The sequence below is a fragment of the Polyodon spathula genome, chromosome 3, assembly GCF_017654505.1.
Source record: "Polyodon spathula isolate WHYD16114869_AA chromosome 3, ASM1765450v1, whole genome shotgun sequence".
Classification (NCBI taxonomy): domain Eukaryota; kingdom Metazoa; phylum Chordata; class Actinopteri; order Acipenseriformes; family Polyodontidae; genus Polyodon; species Polyodon spathula.
The window spans coordinates 65,517,676-65,535,669 of NC_054536.1; the positions used below are offsets into that span (position 1 = coordinate 65,517,676).

Genomic DNA, 17,994 nt, shown 5'->3' on the forward strand with positions numbered 1-17,994 from the left:
ATCATATTTAGGTTACCACAAAAATTGTGAGAGAGATTGCTCATTAACAAAGGAGACGGTAATCTGTTCAGGAATACCAAGATATTTTGTGAGCATTCTGAATGAAGTTATCCAACAATAAACTCCTTATCTCCAGATTTACTGCTTTCCTAGAACAAGGAGAACATTTTGGGGGTACAGTTTTTAAAGACGATTATCTATTCAGAAATACCAAGATATTTAGTAAGTAAGGAGTCTAAGGAAAAGTGGGTAATAATATCCAATTTTCTTATTTGAAAAAGGAAAACTGCTGTGTGCCATAAAAAAAAAAAAAAAAAAAAAAAATGTAGGTACACAAATACACAGGACATTTCCGACTACAAGGATAGAATGTTTAATCCAAGAGGTTCCAAAGTGCCTAATTTGAAAATAATTTGTATCTGTTGACCCCTTGGCCCGATTAGGCTATATTTGTTTATTTTTTTGCCATGAACAACCCTAAGCACTGAGTCTGATGTAAAAATCAGAGGAGGTAGGGTGTATTACCTGTTGGGTGATTTGTCATGGAATGACCCATGGAGCATGATCACATTTCAAGGTTGTTTAGGTACTTATCACTTAAAAGGTTCTCAAGTCTGTTTCGGCCACCATGACTGATTGATGGGCTTGGTGAATGATAGAAAAAATATTCATAAGATAAACTAAGTATTTAAGCGATCCATTGGGCTGCCCCTTGCTGTGTGCTTTGAGTTTCTTTATACCGACAATTGTCAACATACTGAACTGGTTGCTCATCTTGTTACAGCTGCTCCTTACCTATAGATCATAGACACTTCTGCAGGCTTGACCTTATGTTATCATCGCGAGTAATCAAATAATGCTGTAGCTGCTGATAGAATTCCTCTTTATGCCTCTTTATGGCGGGGTATGGCATTTGTAGTTTTTAATGTGTGATTAACATTGGTCAGTGGACACCAGTAAACTACATTCCCAGACTACATTACGAGCTATGCATTTAAATTCACGTTTATTTTTATAAGTCAGCCTTTAGGAATTTATAGTGGCACACGTGCCCCTAAATTAAAATTTACATTCGCACAAGCACATTTTTAGTTACATATGTGACAAAATTTGTTGTACGATTGAGCCCTGTTATGTTGTTTTGTTTCCGATTTAGTTCCTGAGAATAGTTGCCGCAGTTGTTATTATTGAGGTGTACTTTCTGCTTGCTGTGTTATTGTTTTCTGTAAAAGTTTTACAGTTTTGTGAATATAAGCACAGCTCAGGTATTTATTAAATAGGCTTTATTTCATGCAATACACATCACAACAATATGTTGTTGTGTATACACATACACAACAACTTTGATGTAGTTTGACAGAAATATTGAGCCAGGAATCATTTAATTTGCTGGAATTTTTCCTTTTTATTTTTATTTTTTTCTAGAATCTCATCTGTGCAGAATGTGGGGATGAGTTCATACTGCAGAGCCAACTGTCCATGCACTTGGAAGACCACAGAAAGGAGTTGTCAGGAAGCAAGGCCTATGACTGCAAACTGTGCCACAAGGAGTTTAAACTGTCTTCCCTTCTAAAGGAGCACATGAAATCACATTACAAGATGAGGTAAAGATCAGTGAAACCCCACTCTATTTACTGGGGAGCTGATACGTAAAAGTAGGGGCGATTGAACAATTGAGATGTGCCAGTTTAGTAACTGGCTCAAACATTTTTTCTCTTTAATGGTGCTGCAAGTTTGTTATCTTGACAAACAAAATTGTTTGCATAGCTAGACAGATTCAGATACAGTTCTTGCTGCAGGATAATGACTCGGGTTCTCAAGGGCCATTCCACTGCAAACTATAGGTTGTCATTAAACAATAACTGAAGACCTGGATAGATGTGACATTTGGTATGGCTGGAATAAATTCCTGAATGGAATGGCCCTCATGTGCTTTCCCCTCTCACACTAAAACCTGTTATGATATTTGTGTCATTAGTTTCCAAACCCAAAGTTACACAGTTTCAAAATTGTTCATTCATTCATTCATTCATTCATTGTGGGGATGATGTGACTTGGTGAAGACAGTCAGTTCGTACATACAACTTATTTAGAGCAGGGGTACACAAATCTTGTCTGGGAGATTATGGTTTAATAATAAACTAATTATGACCTTGGAAGCAAGTTAAGTGGGCTCTGACCCTCGAGGACCAGGTTCGTTAATGAGTGTATCAGAATATGAGCCTCGTCTGCCAGTTTGTCTGTCGGTACGTGAATACATTCTTTGGTTACTTTCAGACTTCCTCAGATAGTGTAAATCATGCCATAAGGATTTGCACTGTACTATACATCTTGTTTTTGCTTTATTTTTAGGCCAATTATTGGGAGTACCAGAAATTATAAGAGAAGCATTGATAGGAGTGGCTTCACAAACAGATGCCAGCACTGTGGAAAGACATTCAAAAAACCTAGTCAGCTTGTGCGTCACATTAGGATACATACAGGTAAGTAACAAAACAATATTATATAGGGCAAATAAACTACATCATGGGAGTGATGTAAGGATAAGCGCAACGTGATTTGCGGATGCAGCAGTAAATCACGTTTAGCAGCCGTAAAGTTTACCGATCGCTAAAAATGCGGTGTATGTAAGAATGGTATTCACCTGGTGCTCTACACCTGCTATCAAATTTGCACTTTGCCATAAGTAATCCATTAAAATGGTATTGAAATGCATTCAAATGAAGAAAAGAGCATGAAATTGGGTGGGATCTGGGAACTGAGCTGGCGCAAACATTATAATCTGATGTAAGGATTTTGCCTTGCTCTTAGGCAATTGCTGACTCTTCGAAAACTTTACACCTCTTCTTACAAGGTGCAAACCATTGTAGAAGCTAGTAACTACTTATAAAGGCACACACCTGCAGAGACCTGTCATTGGCTTCAGGATGGCTTCTGTGGTACATTTCCTGATGAGGTGACACTTGGCTGTTGTTGAGGAGGGACAGGAACACGTTCAGAGGAGAAGGGCAAGACAAAGAAGACCCAGTATATTCAATCCCAGGGTCACTTTGTTTGGGATGCCGAAGGATGCAGTGCTAGAGAGTTATCGTCTCACTCCACAGGTCATCTTTGAATGATGAGCTAGATAGACCCCAGCGTCAATCTAGGGACCGCTATCCCTGCACGTGTGAAAGTGCTTTGTTCTCTGCACTGCTTAGCCTATGGTTCCTTACAGACCACAGTTGGAATGTTTGCTGCTCTTACTCTGGCATATCTTTTTTGATTTGCATTTTTGAGCTCCACAAATGCCATACAGCCACTACTGCTCTCTGTACTCCTAACTTCAGTGCGGCTGAATTCAGCATGTATAGATATCCTAGATGTTTTAGTATTTGTTTTCTATTTTTCTTTGCCACAGTGTTTATTGTTAAGGCAGTGGTCCTCAAAGTAATTTGGGCACGGGCATAAATTGATCTTACTTGACTTAAACACTGCCTTAAACACTGCCTTCCCAGCTAATGTATGATTGGGCCACCGCAGAGAAAATGCAGATATTCAATTGGTTGATCATATCACAGAGTACGTACAAGCACATCATAAGCGAGCAGCACTGTCAACAGACTGCTGTGATGCTTTTACCTGAAATGTGTTTAAGGCTTTTTATTTTCCCCACGCTACGACCTGCAGAAATGTGTTCAGGACCCATAATTTAAGAACAGCTGCTGCGGGCACGATGGCCTGGCTTCGCGGGCACGAATTTGCCCGCGGTTACCACTTTGAGGACCACTGTGTTAAGGTAATGTTTACTATAAGGAAAACAACAGAAACTGAAAATACAGTTTTACTTAATTAATTTGTCCAAATAGCTAGATTTTTTTTTTTTTAATTTGTGAATGAAAATATGTAAATTACATAGACAGAGACAGAGCTAAAATTATCGGTGAGATTAAAGAGCTCGTTTGACCCGCCTGCCTAATTAGCGTCATTCACTCACATATTCATAAAAACTACACAGGAAGTTTGGTTTCAGAAAATAGGCATATATTAAAAAAAAGTTGTAAGTATTTTATTTTAAATTTTATTGGGACATTGCTATATAAAATATTTAATGAGATATGAGTAATTTATTTTAAAATTTATATATATGTAGTACACATTTAACTTTCAGTCACTCCACTGAGTATGCTTTACTTCGCTTGTCATAAACTCTGTTAAACGTGAATCAGCTAATCAATCATGTTCACCCAGTAACTGCATCCATCTCTCTGATTGGACAGTTCAATACAACTCTTTAAGGTCTGCTTGTCACTTAGAACAGGAATGAAAGAACAGAGGGAGTGATTCGGACACTGCCCGAGAAGCAGTGGGGAGACTGCAGTTTGCCCGGCCAAAGCCTGAAATGAGTTATTTTAATTTTTATTTCGAACTTTTCCCAGTCAGTGGGAAATTCGTGAATCGCCCAGGCAATCCGGGAATTTCCCACATTTGGGGGTTTGCCCGTAAGACATGTATTATACACAGAACCAATCAGAGCAGAGCAACTATAGGTGAGGTTATATTTTTTCATGGTTATCGCAAACATTCACGATTTCCATTAAATTAACCCATTGCCGTGTAATATGTAGTTCTCTGTGTAAATATACATAAAATAAACACAGCCATTTGTGCCTTATTGATGCACAACCTGTTACACTACATTTAGGAATGTGGCAGCCGTAGTTTGCTTTCGGTAAATGATTGAACTCTGCATAGAGCTGCACGATTTCTTAAATATCTTAAACAAAAAAGATACCAGCTGCATTAAAGATAGGAAATATTTCTGCTCAAGATCGCTCTGTGCAGTACAAGAAGGGAACATTTCACATGATGAAACTAGAATGGCCTTAACATTGACATAAAAACGTTGACATAAAAAACAAAATATTCTACAATTTAGCATTTATAGTTTTTCAGGTAAGCATTTAAATATTCAGGAACATTTGTTGTATAGTGATTAGAGAAACTGATCAATTTTGAATGTGATAACGCTGTGTTTTTTGCTTTATTAAATGTTATATTTAATTGTGAAATATCTTGGTTGTTATAAATGTACAGTCTAAATTTACGGGAAGTACATTTATCAAAATGCAAGCATGACTAAAATCTAAACCACTCATACTGTATCACAAGATAGGAGGGGTCAAACAGCTTACAGAACACCAAAATTATTGCACAACATCTCGTAGTTAAGGTGCTTCATTTGGCAAATCTCATATTCATCTCATTCCTGATTGATTGCAGGAATGTATTGCATAAGACATTCAGTACGTTTACATGGCACAAGTATTCAGAATATCACGTATTTGGAATACTAGAATATTCCGAATGCTCTGTGTACATGCAGGCGGAATTCTCTTATTCCTTTCATACTGTATTCCTTTTATGCCATTAATGCATGCATACCTTGCTTCCCACTGTAAACCAAAAGAGTACTGATTGCAGTAGAATAGTTTGTTGTTTATTGTAAAGAGCTGGTGGTGTGGACATATATTTTTTATTTGTTTTGTTTTTTTCAGATATGGAATCTGATATTTTAAGGTTGTGTTGATGCTTGTGGGTCTTGATTCAGTGCAGTGGGTTCACACAGACATGCACGCTTATGTCTTTATTCATATAACAAGGAGACAGATTGAAAATAAGTTGCCCCTGTTTAGACAAGCACATCGTCAACAGAGCCTACAGTAAACAAATGTACAGTAGAATAATAACCATAATAAATAAATAAATAAAGCAAATACTGTGTGTGATATAATTGTGATCACATGCATAGTTGCTTTTTGATTGAATTGCTGTTATTGAGAGCTGTAATTGTATATAAATAAATAATATATGCTGTTTTTAAATTTAGATATATTTGCAGATCTAGCATGTATTGATATTTGTTTTCTGTATATTGTTTTCTACTCAAATTGTAAGAGCATTTTATACTCTCTGTACAGTGCCCCAATACCTACAGGTGAGTGGCACTTTAGAAATTTTGAAAAATAGATATGTATGTGATGAATAATATATTATGACATACTAGTAGAGTTATTTTCCTTCAGTCTCGTCAGTCAGCTGGTCAGGGCAACATTCTTATTCAAACCTGATGTCCATACCACGCCAGTGTGAAAGTGCACCCTGTGAGATAGTGTACCCCTTAGTACCTTTTTCCTTTTTGTTTTGTAACTTTTGCTACTTATTAGGAGTGTACAGAGCTACACTTAATGAAACATCGAATAGAACATCTAGTTTTTTATACACTAGTAAAAAGTTGTGTGACTCACTCAAAACACCTACAGCAAAAGTACAGATGTGGAAAAGCTTGCAAAGAGGAAAATGTACAATACTTGCTTGTTTCTTCTAGTTTTAAAATGTTAAACTCAAGGTTTTTTCCATCGTCTCCCCTTACATTGCATGACGTGCACATGTTAAAGGCACACTGCTGTGCTGAAGAGGTGCACTATCTCACGGGATGCACTTTCGCATGCTACACCGGGTCGTGAAGACAAAGGGTGATTACCCAGTATGTCATTCAGAAGGTTGAAGTAAGGAAAAATTGATAGATTCACCCTACTTATGTTTTTTTTTTTTTTTACTTTTGTTCTCTCAAATCCCCCTTCAACATTTTTTCCCGTCATCCTTTTAAACACTTAAGCACATCTCTGTTTCTTGCCATAAAGCTGATGTCTCATCAGAACAAAAGTTGCTGTGTTTTCTTGCACGTGCCGTCATGTTTACTGCTGGGAGTATTAGTTATTGCGCGTGTCTGTTGTTATATTCCACTAGTATTGCGCAATACTAGTGGAATATACCACCCCCAGTATTCCGAATATGCACAGGTGGAATATTCCTCTTCATATTCCGAATATGCTGTTTTCATGACGGAATATGTATTCAGATTATTCAGTATTCCGTATGTTACTGGCCATGTAAACACAGTGATTGATGAAAATGAACGATTATTTACCCCAGTTATCTCTTATCTATGTTCATGGAAAGGTCTCTCTTTGTTGTTTCCTGTAACCACCTTGAATGATTTAAAATCAAGACAGTAATTTACTACTGTCTTTTATTTCAGGTGAAAGACCATATAAATGCTCGCATTGTGGGAAAGCTTTTAACCAGAAGGTGGTGCTGCAGACCCATATGATTCGGCACACAGGAGAAAAGCCCCACTTCTGCAGTTTCTGCCCAGCATCGTTTTCACAAAAGGGAAACCTTCATTCTCACATACAGAGGGTCCATTCAGAGGTAGGTTTAAACTTCTGTTTAAACCAACTGGAATCAGTCTTAATGTTAGTATGGCTTAGAATGTAGGGATAAATACAAAAATTAAAAAATGGAGGAGGGTGAGGAGCAGGGAATTCTGATGTCAATTAATGTATGAAGTTTTTGAATAACATTTTAAACAAAGCAAATTGAATACCACAAACAGTTTCCAAGTAAGACAATGTTTTATTTTCTGGTTCCCATAGAGAAAATACAGAGGTTTAATAATTTAGGATTAACTGACTTAAAGTAAAATGGCAATTTACTAGGACACTGCAAAATGGGTATGGACATATGCAAAGAACAGTCAGTTTTGCTTTTTATTTGAATGTATACATTTACTGTTCAGTTACTGTACTGTAATATTAGTATTGTAATTGTTATAGTTAAATGCTGTAGATAAATACAGAATAATAAAACAATAAGTAATACAGTAATGGATTGGAAATGTGGTAAAACAACAACAAAAAAAAAACTATTTCATTGTAAAGACCTGGCCACCAGAGCAGGGCCTGGTGCTCAGCCAGTATATTGACAGATCTCTAGTGCTACCAACCCTGCCCCAATTCCAAATACACACTTTCTAAAACTAAGGTCACTTTACAAATACTAATGGAACACAAACAATGCCTCTGAAGATCATATTCCCTTCATTAACAATACAGACAAAGTAAACAAAGTAATTAGATTAAAACTACAAATTCACACTGACACTCTGACTCGTCTCCTGACCAAAGATTTCCATGATGGAAATCTTTGGTCAGGAGACGAGTCAGAGTGTCAGTGTGAATTTGTAGTTTTAATCTAATGTTGTTTTAATCTAATGTTGTACAAATAAATTATCATTGTTTAAACTGAATTGCAATCTTGCTTCTATATCAACCTCATGCCAGAACTTGAATCAGAACTATTTGTTATATGGCATATTATGGCATGTTATTATTTATTTTCAGAGGATGACATCACTAAGGATTTATGTACTGTAACGAATGCTAATTGTTAATTTCCTTAGCAATTGGAATATACATTAGTTGTAACGCTTACATTTCTGATGAGAAAAATGATCGTCTTAATTGAATTTAGATTTGCAGAGACAGTTAAGTTCCCTTTCAAGTATGAAATGTAACCATTACCTAATAGATGTTTACCTCCTAAAAACCCTGAAACCTGAATGTTGTATATCAAAGCTGCTCACAGAGCCTGTGATGCAGTCTTGCCTGCCACCAAGGGCATAAGAGGATTGCACACACAGATCTTGGCGGTATTTTTCCTTTCAGAGAACTGAACCTGACACAGAGAGAGCCTGTACAGATAAGTACTTGTTGCTTTTATCTGTGTATATTACTTGCTAATTTTGTGTATTACACTAATTTATGAGGTCATTATTAACGTCGTATTAGTTTAATATTACAGATTTTTTGCACACAGACTGTTGTTTGTTACGTCCCGCAACAGCGGCTCCTGTCGCCTCTTCCCAGGGACCAAGCAACGCAAGTCGGCTTACTCCTCACAGGCTGCTATAGCTCCGGCTGTATTTAAAATATATTTTTCGTTTTTGGTAACGATATCATTTTCTGAACTATAATTATTTTATTACTGTTTTCTGTGAGATTTTTCTTCTTTTTTTCACAGAAAGACGAGCACAGTTACTTGCAGTCTCTCCCACAGTATCTCGTTGCTGTTTTGGTGACTGCTTGCATCACCATTATGAAGGCTGATAGGGCTCTAACAAGCAGGCATCTCTCAGTTCTCGTACTTGTACCGACTGTGTGGTTTGCAAGAAACTTATACAGATGGGCATCCCTGTATATTGCTTTCTGCAGTAACGCAAACCGAGTAGACCCAAACCGTACTGGTATCAAGTTCATTGACCCGCTTTGTTCCCGACCCGGGGTTAGCGCACTGGTATTGTACCGTACTAACCGTTTGCAAGTCACAGAACCAAACCGTTACGGTGTCAACCAGATACCGATAATTTACCATACCATACTGATCTGCTGCTAAGGCATTGAACCGGTACTAAACTGACTGGTTACCATTCCGGTTCTGAACTTTGTACATTATTAACGATAATGTACCGACCCGGCACTGAACTGGTACCGAACCGACCCAGTACTGCTTTGGTTCCCAAACGTGGTACCATGTCCTAGCTACTTGTTCCTGGGGTTCCTGTTGGTAACACACAGCTTTGGTGTTCTCACCCATTACATAATGATTACATTTCGTACTTGAAAGGGAACATTAGGTTATTATCATAACCCTTGTTTCCTGAAATAGAAATGTAACCATTAACCTTCAAGGTCGCTGCGTCCATGATTGCAGCAGGCTTGAAGGAAAAGTGACACTGAGATCTGTGCGTGCAGTCTTCTTATGCACTTGGGGACAGGCGTGACTGAGTCACTGGGTTTTGAGGTCTTTAGGAGGTAAACACCCATTAGGTAATAGTTACATTTCTATTTCAGGGAACCAGAGTTATGGTAATAACCTTTGCAAGGTTATCCAACCTTAAGTGAAATTAATTTTAAGCTGATTGATTGAATTTGCGAATAACAACAAGATGTCACCTGCATGACTTGAAATTAACTGTTTGATGAACCGCAGTGCTTTTATAAATGTCTCTAGTCTGTAAACGGGTGGCACTGTCAGATAGTAGATTAACAGATTAAAGCGCAAGATTAAGCAATGACCTATTGGGCTGTTGCAACACATTTTTATAAATCCCATTCCCCCAGAAAGGCCTAATGTTGATAATAAAGAGAATCTTCCAAATGTCACTTTATAAAACATCCTGCTTATTACTGTATTTGAAGTGCACAAACTGCATTCAGAAGCATTTTTGTCACAATAGAAAGGGGATAAAGTTAATAAGTGGACTTCAAGGCTCATTGGGTACCACTCCTTTAACATCCTCCAGAGTATTGACCCCTTTTTTTAACACGGTATTAACTATATATAGTACAGGTAGTGTGAACAGGTCCCTGAGAGAGCATATTTATGAGTTTTGCGACAGCAGAATGATGACTCCTCCCTTGATCTATCATCACGGCAGGCCTTACTGCAGCATAAAAGATGATTGCTTTGCGCTAACAGCCACCGAACTCTCTCCCCTGTCGCCAATGGAGCCTTTCTTATCTTGATGTTGTTCATGTGGAGCTCTCTACGGCTTGGATCCATGGCGCCAGGGGTGAGAGTGTTCTAGCCTGGAAATCTGTTGCTGATATCATAAAAAACTATGTTGGTTGTACCATTTGATAACGGGGAGTGATGTGGGTTCTTAGGGTCCTCGGGGGAGGAGGTGGTTGTGGGTGGGTAGAAGGCTGGGTGGAAAATTGGAATTTAGGCTATTCTCCTGTTTTTGTTCTTGTAATGTGCTGTTTGTTTCAAAATAAAAATAAAATTAACACACAAAAAAAAAGTTTTGTGACAGTGTACTATGATTTTACCCCAGTTTAAATCGTTAGACCTCATTAGAGGTAGCTGGTGGCAGCTTGCCTGATCACAAACATTAAACAAGTGGGCTCGGAATACTTAAAATGTAACAAGGTGGGATTTTTCTTGTTTGAAAGGTAAATCAAAAGAATTTTATCTTTTAGATACATTTTAGACAAATTTTGCTTTCAGACATGTCAAATGAGATTTAAAGTGCTCTTTTAGCAATTTAGCAATTTTAGCAGTAATGGGATTTGACTCTCCAGTGTTCTTTGAAACAACTCAGTTTTCCATTAACATGACCTCTTTGAAAAGCAGATGTCTCCATTAATGTTCCTTCTTATGTTTGTTCATATCCTGGTGTTTTTTAAAGCAGCATTACATTTAGAAAACCTTCAGCTAATGAATTGTAACTATTGATTGGAAAGTGGCTCTTTCAGCATACTTTCTATGCAGTTGTTTACCAAAAGGTATCAGTTTCTTTTTAATAGAATATTTACACTGAAACAGATGTTGCAAATGTCAATGGCTTGGTTTATAGACACTTTAGAGACTCTAAATTTTCATGCGTGTCATGCACATTCCTCACTCAAATTGAAATGCATGGCCAAAACATAGTGCTGTTAAAAAGATGGGTGAATTGTCTTCTCTCTAAAAAGGGCCGCAAAGGTGTCTTTGCATTGCAACAAGTCCATGCACACGAGACTTCGGCAGAGCAGATCCCATTTGTGACGTAATCTTGTGCAACTTTATACTATACTAAAGGCCGTACCAAGCAATTCTTTAATTACAACTGAGGTCTACTGAAAGTAGCCCTGGTAAGCATCTTCGATCAAAAACAACAAAATGCAGGTTTAGCATACAGTTTTATGAACCTCTTTATTCAGTATTTTTTATGTGACACCATTTATTCAACATTTCCAATTATTGCCATTTGAGATGACTCCTAAAATGATGTAGCGCTTTATAGTTTAGGTATTTTATAAACAAGATTATAAAAAAAATATATTGTAGCTACTACAAAGTAAAAAAAAAAAAAGTGTAAAGTGCAATGGCAATCACATTGAATGTAAAAGTTTTTTTTTTTTTTTAATGCAATAAAGTCTGCAAAACATAAAATTGCCTAATTTTGGTTTGAAAATGTAAAATTAATGGTTACCATGCAAAGGCATGATGGAAAATACTGTATAGTGATTGCATCTGTATTTGTCACTTTTTTTTTGTGCAATCTCCATGGCCGAACATATATTTAAAAAAATAATACCCCGTTCTGTTCCCCTGCTCCATATACAATTGGCTCCCTCCGCTACTCTCACACACTCTGTCTCCAATAACACCATTTGCCATAATCCCCAAAATATGGGTTAGCGTAGGGCCCCCCCAATTCCTTTAATCCGGCCCTGGTACCCCTTAACAGTAAGATAAGATGACATTAATGTTACACTAGCCTTAAGTAGCATCTGTCATTGGTACCTATTAAGAACAAACAGTCACATTTGTACCCCAAAATGTGAACGGGAATATGTGCTATATTATTGCTGCGGGCTGCCAAGTGACTGAATAGTTGAAGTAAAATCTCTTGAACCTAATTCATAAGGCACAATTTGTTTTATAAGAACAAAGACAAAAAAAAGTTGGTTTCAGGCATTTATTCAAAAAGACATCAGCTTGTTACAAAAAGATTAGCATCTACTGAGGAATTTATTTAACTCTTATGGTCTACGGGTATACTGAATCGTCAATAACACAATATACAACCAAATTTTTACTGGCGAGAGATATTACAAAGTGGATATTACAAAGTGCTCTCTTTGAAATGTTGGTATTTTTTTGTATTTGTGGAATGCTATGTTTGGATTTTTTATTTGTTTCCCTAGCTTTTTTTATTTATTTTTTTCATGGCCAAATGAGGCAAGCTGCTCTTTAACACAACCTAAAAACCAGTTAAACCCAGTTTAATAAAGCTACACATTATCAGTAGTCACGCAAGGCCAGATCAGAAAGCTGAAAGAAATATTTAAATATATCCTCCCATATTTTAATATTAATTGGGTAATTTAAATTTTGAAGTAGAATTTCTATGCCCAACAGAAAGCTAAATGTAAACCCAAATTTGCCGAAAGGAACAAAAAAAATTACATGACAAAAAGGTGGGACTTTTTTTTTTTTTTTTGCATGTAAACCATATAGGTAACGTTAATACTGGTACTAATAATGCTTTTGATATTCTTCTTTTTAAAGTTAAAGGGAGTTCCACTGTTCCGATGCTCTGATTGCAGCTGTGTGTTCAAGAAACTTGGCAGCCTAAATGCACACATAAGCAAAATGCACATCTCCCTCATAGACCCTCCACCAAATTCTCAGGTAATTTTAACTTCATGTACTGCATCATATTTCTATGTCTGAGGGTCCTATTTTAACTGACATATGTGTATATATTTAGATTTTGCTGTTAGGTCACCCAGATTCTTACTACATTGTTTCTGTCTCTGCAGCAACAGCAAGATGGGTCAGTCCCTGGGCACCCGGCTCCTGATGTGGAGGGTTCTGAAGCTGTGACAGATGTCATTCAGCAGCTGCTGGAGCTGTCAGAGCAAGTGACAGGGGAAAACGCCCAGGCTCAGCAACCTGTGCAGTCCATTAGCATGGAGACCGGGATTAATCAGGACATCCTACAGGTGGGGCAAATTATTATAATGACATGTCTTCAAAATTTGTAAGGTCAATTTGTAAGGTCATCAACATAATATATATATATATATATATATATATATATATATATATATATATATATATATATATATATATATATATATGTATGTGTGTGTGTGTGTGTATATATATATATATATATATATATATATATATATATATATATATATATATATATATATATATATATACACATATATATATACACACACACACACACACACACAGTGCCTTGCAAAAGTATTCAGACCCCTGACCAATTCTCTCATATTACTGAATTACAAATGGTACATTGAAATTTCGTTCTGTTTGATATTTTATTTTTAAACACTGAAACTCAAAATCAATTATTGTAAGGTGACATTGGTTTTATGTTGGGAAATATTTAAGAAAAATAAAAAAACTGAAATATCTTGCTTGCATAAGTATTCAACCCTCACACATTAATATTTGGTAGAGCCACCTTTCGCTGCAATAACAGCTTTAAGTCTTTTGGGGTAAGTATGTACCAGCTTTGCACACAGTGTCAGAGTGATTTTGGCCCATTCTTCTTGGCAGATTTGCTCCAGGTTGTTCAGGTTGGTTGGACAACGCTTGTGGACTGCAATTTTCAAATGGTGCCACAGATTCTCAATGGGATTGAGATCAGGACTTTGACTGGGCCACTGTAGGACATTCACCTTTTTGTTTTTGAGCCACTCCCATGTTGCTTTGGCCTTGTGCTTGGGATCATTGTCCTGCTGAAACGTGCATTTCCTCCCGAGATTCCGTTTTTTAGCAGATTGAAGCAGATTCTCTTGCAGTATTTTCCTGTATTTTGCTCCATCCATTCTTCCTTCAATTGTAACAAGATGCCTAGTCCCTGCTGATGAGAAGCATCCCCACAGCATGATGCTGCCACCACCATACTTCACTGTAGGGATGGTGTGTCTTGAGGCATGGGCAGTGTTAGGTTTGCGCCACACACAGCGCTTTGAGTTTTGGCCAAAAAGCTCTATCTTGGTCTCATCTGACCACAAAACCTTTTCCCACATCACAGCTGGGTCACTCTCATGCTTTCTGGCAAACTCCAGATGCGCTTTCAGATGGTACTTTTTGAGTAACGGCTTCTTTCTTGCCACCCTCCCATACAGGCCAGTGTTATGCAGAGCTCTTGATATGGTTGACTGGTGCACCATTACTCCACTCCCAGCCACTGAACTCTGTAGCTCCTTCAAAGGGATTGTTGGCCTCTCTGTGGCTTCTCTCACAAGTCTCCTTTTTGTTTGAGCGCTGAGTTTTGAGGGACGGCCTTTTCTTGGCAGTGCCTGGGTGGTGTGATGCAGCTTCCACTTCCTGATTATTGATCCAACTGTGTTCACTGGGATATCTAAACACTTGGATATTATTTTGTACCCTTTCCCTAATCTATACATTTATTATTTGTTAATAGGTATTTTTTTTTAACACTTTGTGCTACTTCTGACATTCACGTCACATTATGGTCATTCATTATTTAGGTATTGAGAATAGAGCAATAACATAATTTCAAAGTGGTTGACTGTTTTGCATAACAGATGCAGGATAAAGGGATTATATTTTGTTTCCTTCTGGATTGCCTATGTTTTTGTCATTTGGCAGTAGTTTTAAATTGAATACAATAAATACACTTGTATCCCTGAATAGAAAATCCTCTCCTCTTTTAATGAACAATCTCTCCAATGAGTGCTGTTGTACCCCAAATATGATCCACTACTGTCAATGCTTAATGACTGGGATGACAACTTCTCTTTACCCTCAAAAATAGGTTTCTGGCTAAGGACTGCCAAGGACAACACTACATTGAATATTGTACCAGTCTTGGCAGGCACCCCCCCAAGAAAATAATAAAAAAACTGAGAACAAATGTTCCACCCAGTCATTCAGCATTGTTAGTAAATTAATCATATTTAGGTTACCACTGAATTTGTGAGGCGATAATGATCTATTCAGGAATACCAAAAATGTTTAGTGAGCAAGTAGTTATCTGACAACAAATTCCCCATCCCCAGTTTTACTCTAGAAAAAGGAGAATATTTTTGGTGTACCATTCTACTTGTGAGATGACTTGCTGATTTAAAATATTTATTTAAAATACATCCTGTTGCATCCTGAGTCCCCTAGGATATAGAGCTGTGTGTTGATTTTTTAATTATGTATGTATCTATCCACATATCTATCTGTATCAATATTTATATATAAATTGGTTAGCCTTATAAAGATGTGCTAAATAAAAAACATATATATATATATATATATGCACAAGTGTATATATCTGAGCTCTTTTACAGAATATGGTAATATTTACTTGAGCTGTTTACAACTACCCTGATGATTAAATTCATGTTTACTGTTAAACATGTTTTGCGATACAGTCTGCCTATTACAAGTATGATACAGAACCATGAAATCCCTTGGTCTTCTTACTTTATCTGTCAGATTTACTTGAAAAGACCCTATACAGTGCTCCCTCGATATAACGCGGGTCTCTGGGGACACACAATATGAACGTTGTAACTGAAGAGCGTTATAACGGGGGAGGGGATGGGGTGCGCTGCAGGACAACACACTTCTGACTAAAATTCAAATAAAACAACTCCCTCTTATAATATACATATAGAATAGTGAACCAAAAATGTTACTTTCCATGAATTAACCATGCATAAAGCACCATATAATCAGCGCTATATTTTTTACAAAAAAAAGGTTACATTCCCGCTCGTGGATCATTTTAATTAGGTGTTTTTAAATTATAAATAGCCTGGTTAAACGGCGGTCGGTAGTTCAGTTCGAAGCGACAGACAAGCAAACCAAGTGCTATAAGGAGAGCGGGCCGGGAGAGGGAAAGAGGGAATGGGCTCGCCCCAGGTTTGATTGCCGGATAGCGGAGCTGAAGCGAAGCTGAAGCGTCTCATCTCCCGGAGAAAGCCGCAGCTCCTCTTGCAACAAAAAAGTAAATACAGTAGGAAAGATAACCACGTAATAGGCCTAATATTTATTTTGTTATAAAATGAATGCTGAATAAGGTGTACGTGTTATAACGTGCCAGTGCAGCTTTTCTTCAGTTCAGATACTGTATCAAAAGGGAGAGACAGAAGTGGAAGTAAGACTGAAAAGTTGTTTACAGTTTGAACAACACCGGTACTGTATTTAATGTTGAAATGCTGCAACAGCAACATGCTGTAGGAGCGTTATATCCGAGGCACGGATGCATGGTTTAGTGTTTATGACCCCTGTTGATTATCAAATCATTCTGTTTGGTTTAGGGGAACCAAAATGTCTTTTACGAAATAGGTTTGTTCAATAATGAGGAAAGATTAAGAAGCAAACACCATGGGCTAATAAAAACAAATATTTTTCTCTATATTTACAAAGGTTGAATATATAATATTTCATTTATGTACTGGAATACCTGCAAGAAATACGATCTATAGTGATTCAGATATACTCAACCATCCCCTCCCTTATAAAAGTTGACCATATTAAAAGCATAGCAAAGTGTAATAAAGCATGGTAAAGCACAGGAAAGCAATGTAAAGAACAGCAAGGTATGTTAAAACATATTAATAAACATGGTAAACTAGGGTAAATTATGATTAACACGGTATTACCATGGGAAAAGCATGGTAAAAGTGCAGAAATACCATGCAAAAATAGTAAACTTATATAAGGGCTGGACTTGGGGGTGGCACATGTGTTACCTGTTTTACCTTGATTAGTGTCTACTAAATATCATGGTATCCCTGAATTGATCATCGTTTCCTCTACTAATATATGCAAATGATTTTAATTAGCAAACCTTCTCATAAAGTGTTATCCAAATTCTAGGAATGACAAATGACTTGTGATGGGACATTAACCCAACTCAGACTTGGCATTATTTCATATTTTGGTATCCCTGAACAGATTATCACCCATTCTTCAAAAATATAGGCACACGTGGCTTACCTATTAAAGGCATGGTCATGTGGTGTACTGTGTGAGTCATACAGTGTTTTTTTTTTTTTTTTTTTAATTTAGTCGTTGCCAACTATGTTTGGTATTTTCTCCCAATTTGAAATGCCCAATTACCACGCTACCTCCCCTGCGCTGACTCGGGAGGGAGAAGACAAACGCGCGCTGTCCTCCGAAGCGTGTGCCGTCAGCCGACCGCTTCTTTACACACTGAAGATTCACCATCTGAGCTACAGTGTCGGAGGACAACGCAGCTCCTGGGCAGCTAACAGGCAAGCCCGCAGGCGCCCGGCCAGACTACAGGGGTCGCTGGTGGACGGTGAGCCGAGGACACCCTTGCCGACCTGAACCCTCCCCCCTCCGGCGACGCCCAGCCATTTGAGCGCTGCCTACTGGAAACTCGCATCCACGGTCGGCTGTGGAATAGCCCAGACTTGAACTGGCGACGTCCAAGTTATAGGGCGCATCCTTCCCTCACGCAGAGCGCCTTTGCTGGATGCGCCACTCGGGAGCCCCTTGTGAGTCATACATTTAAGGGAGCACAGTTTTGCTCCCTGACCAACAAAATTGGTGATCTTGCTAGCTGTTCAACAGGGAGGATTGCATTAG

General features: G+C 37.7%; 1 protein-coding gene across 3 annotated transcripts in view; it reads left to right on the top strand.

The window, feature by feature from the left end:
* The window catches only part of LOC121313325 (zinc finger protein 236-like), a 114,228-nt gene that overhangs the window by 8,752 nt on the left and 87,482 nt on the right, over positions 1-17,994 (top strand). For all 3 annotated transcript variants that reach the window (XM_041245732.1, XM_041245731.1, XM_041245733.1), the window contains exons 4-8: positions 1,426-1,604; positions 2,353-2,483; positions 7,082-7,254; positions 12,943-13,065; positions 13,197-13,379. In XM_041245732.1, coding sequence (XP_041101666.1) covers positions 1,426-1,604; positions 2,353-2,483; positions 7,082-7,254; positions 12,943-13,065; positions 13,197-13,379 — 789 coding nt within the window. The remainder of the gene's footprint in view (positions 1-1,425; positions 1,605-2,352; positions 2,484-7,081; positions 7,255-12,942; positions 13,066-13,196; positions 13,380-17,994) is intronic.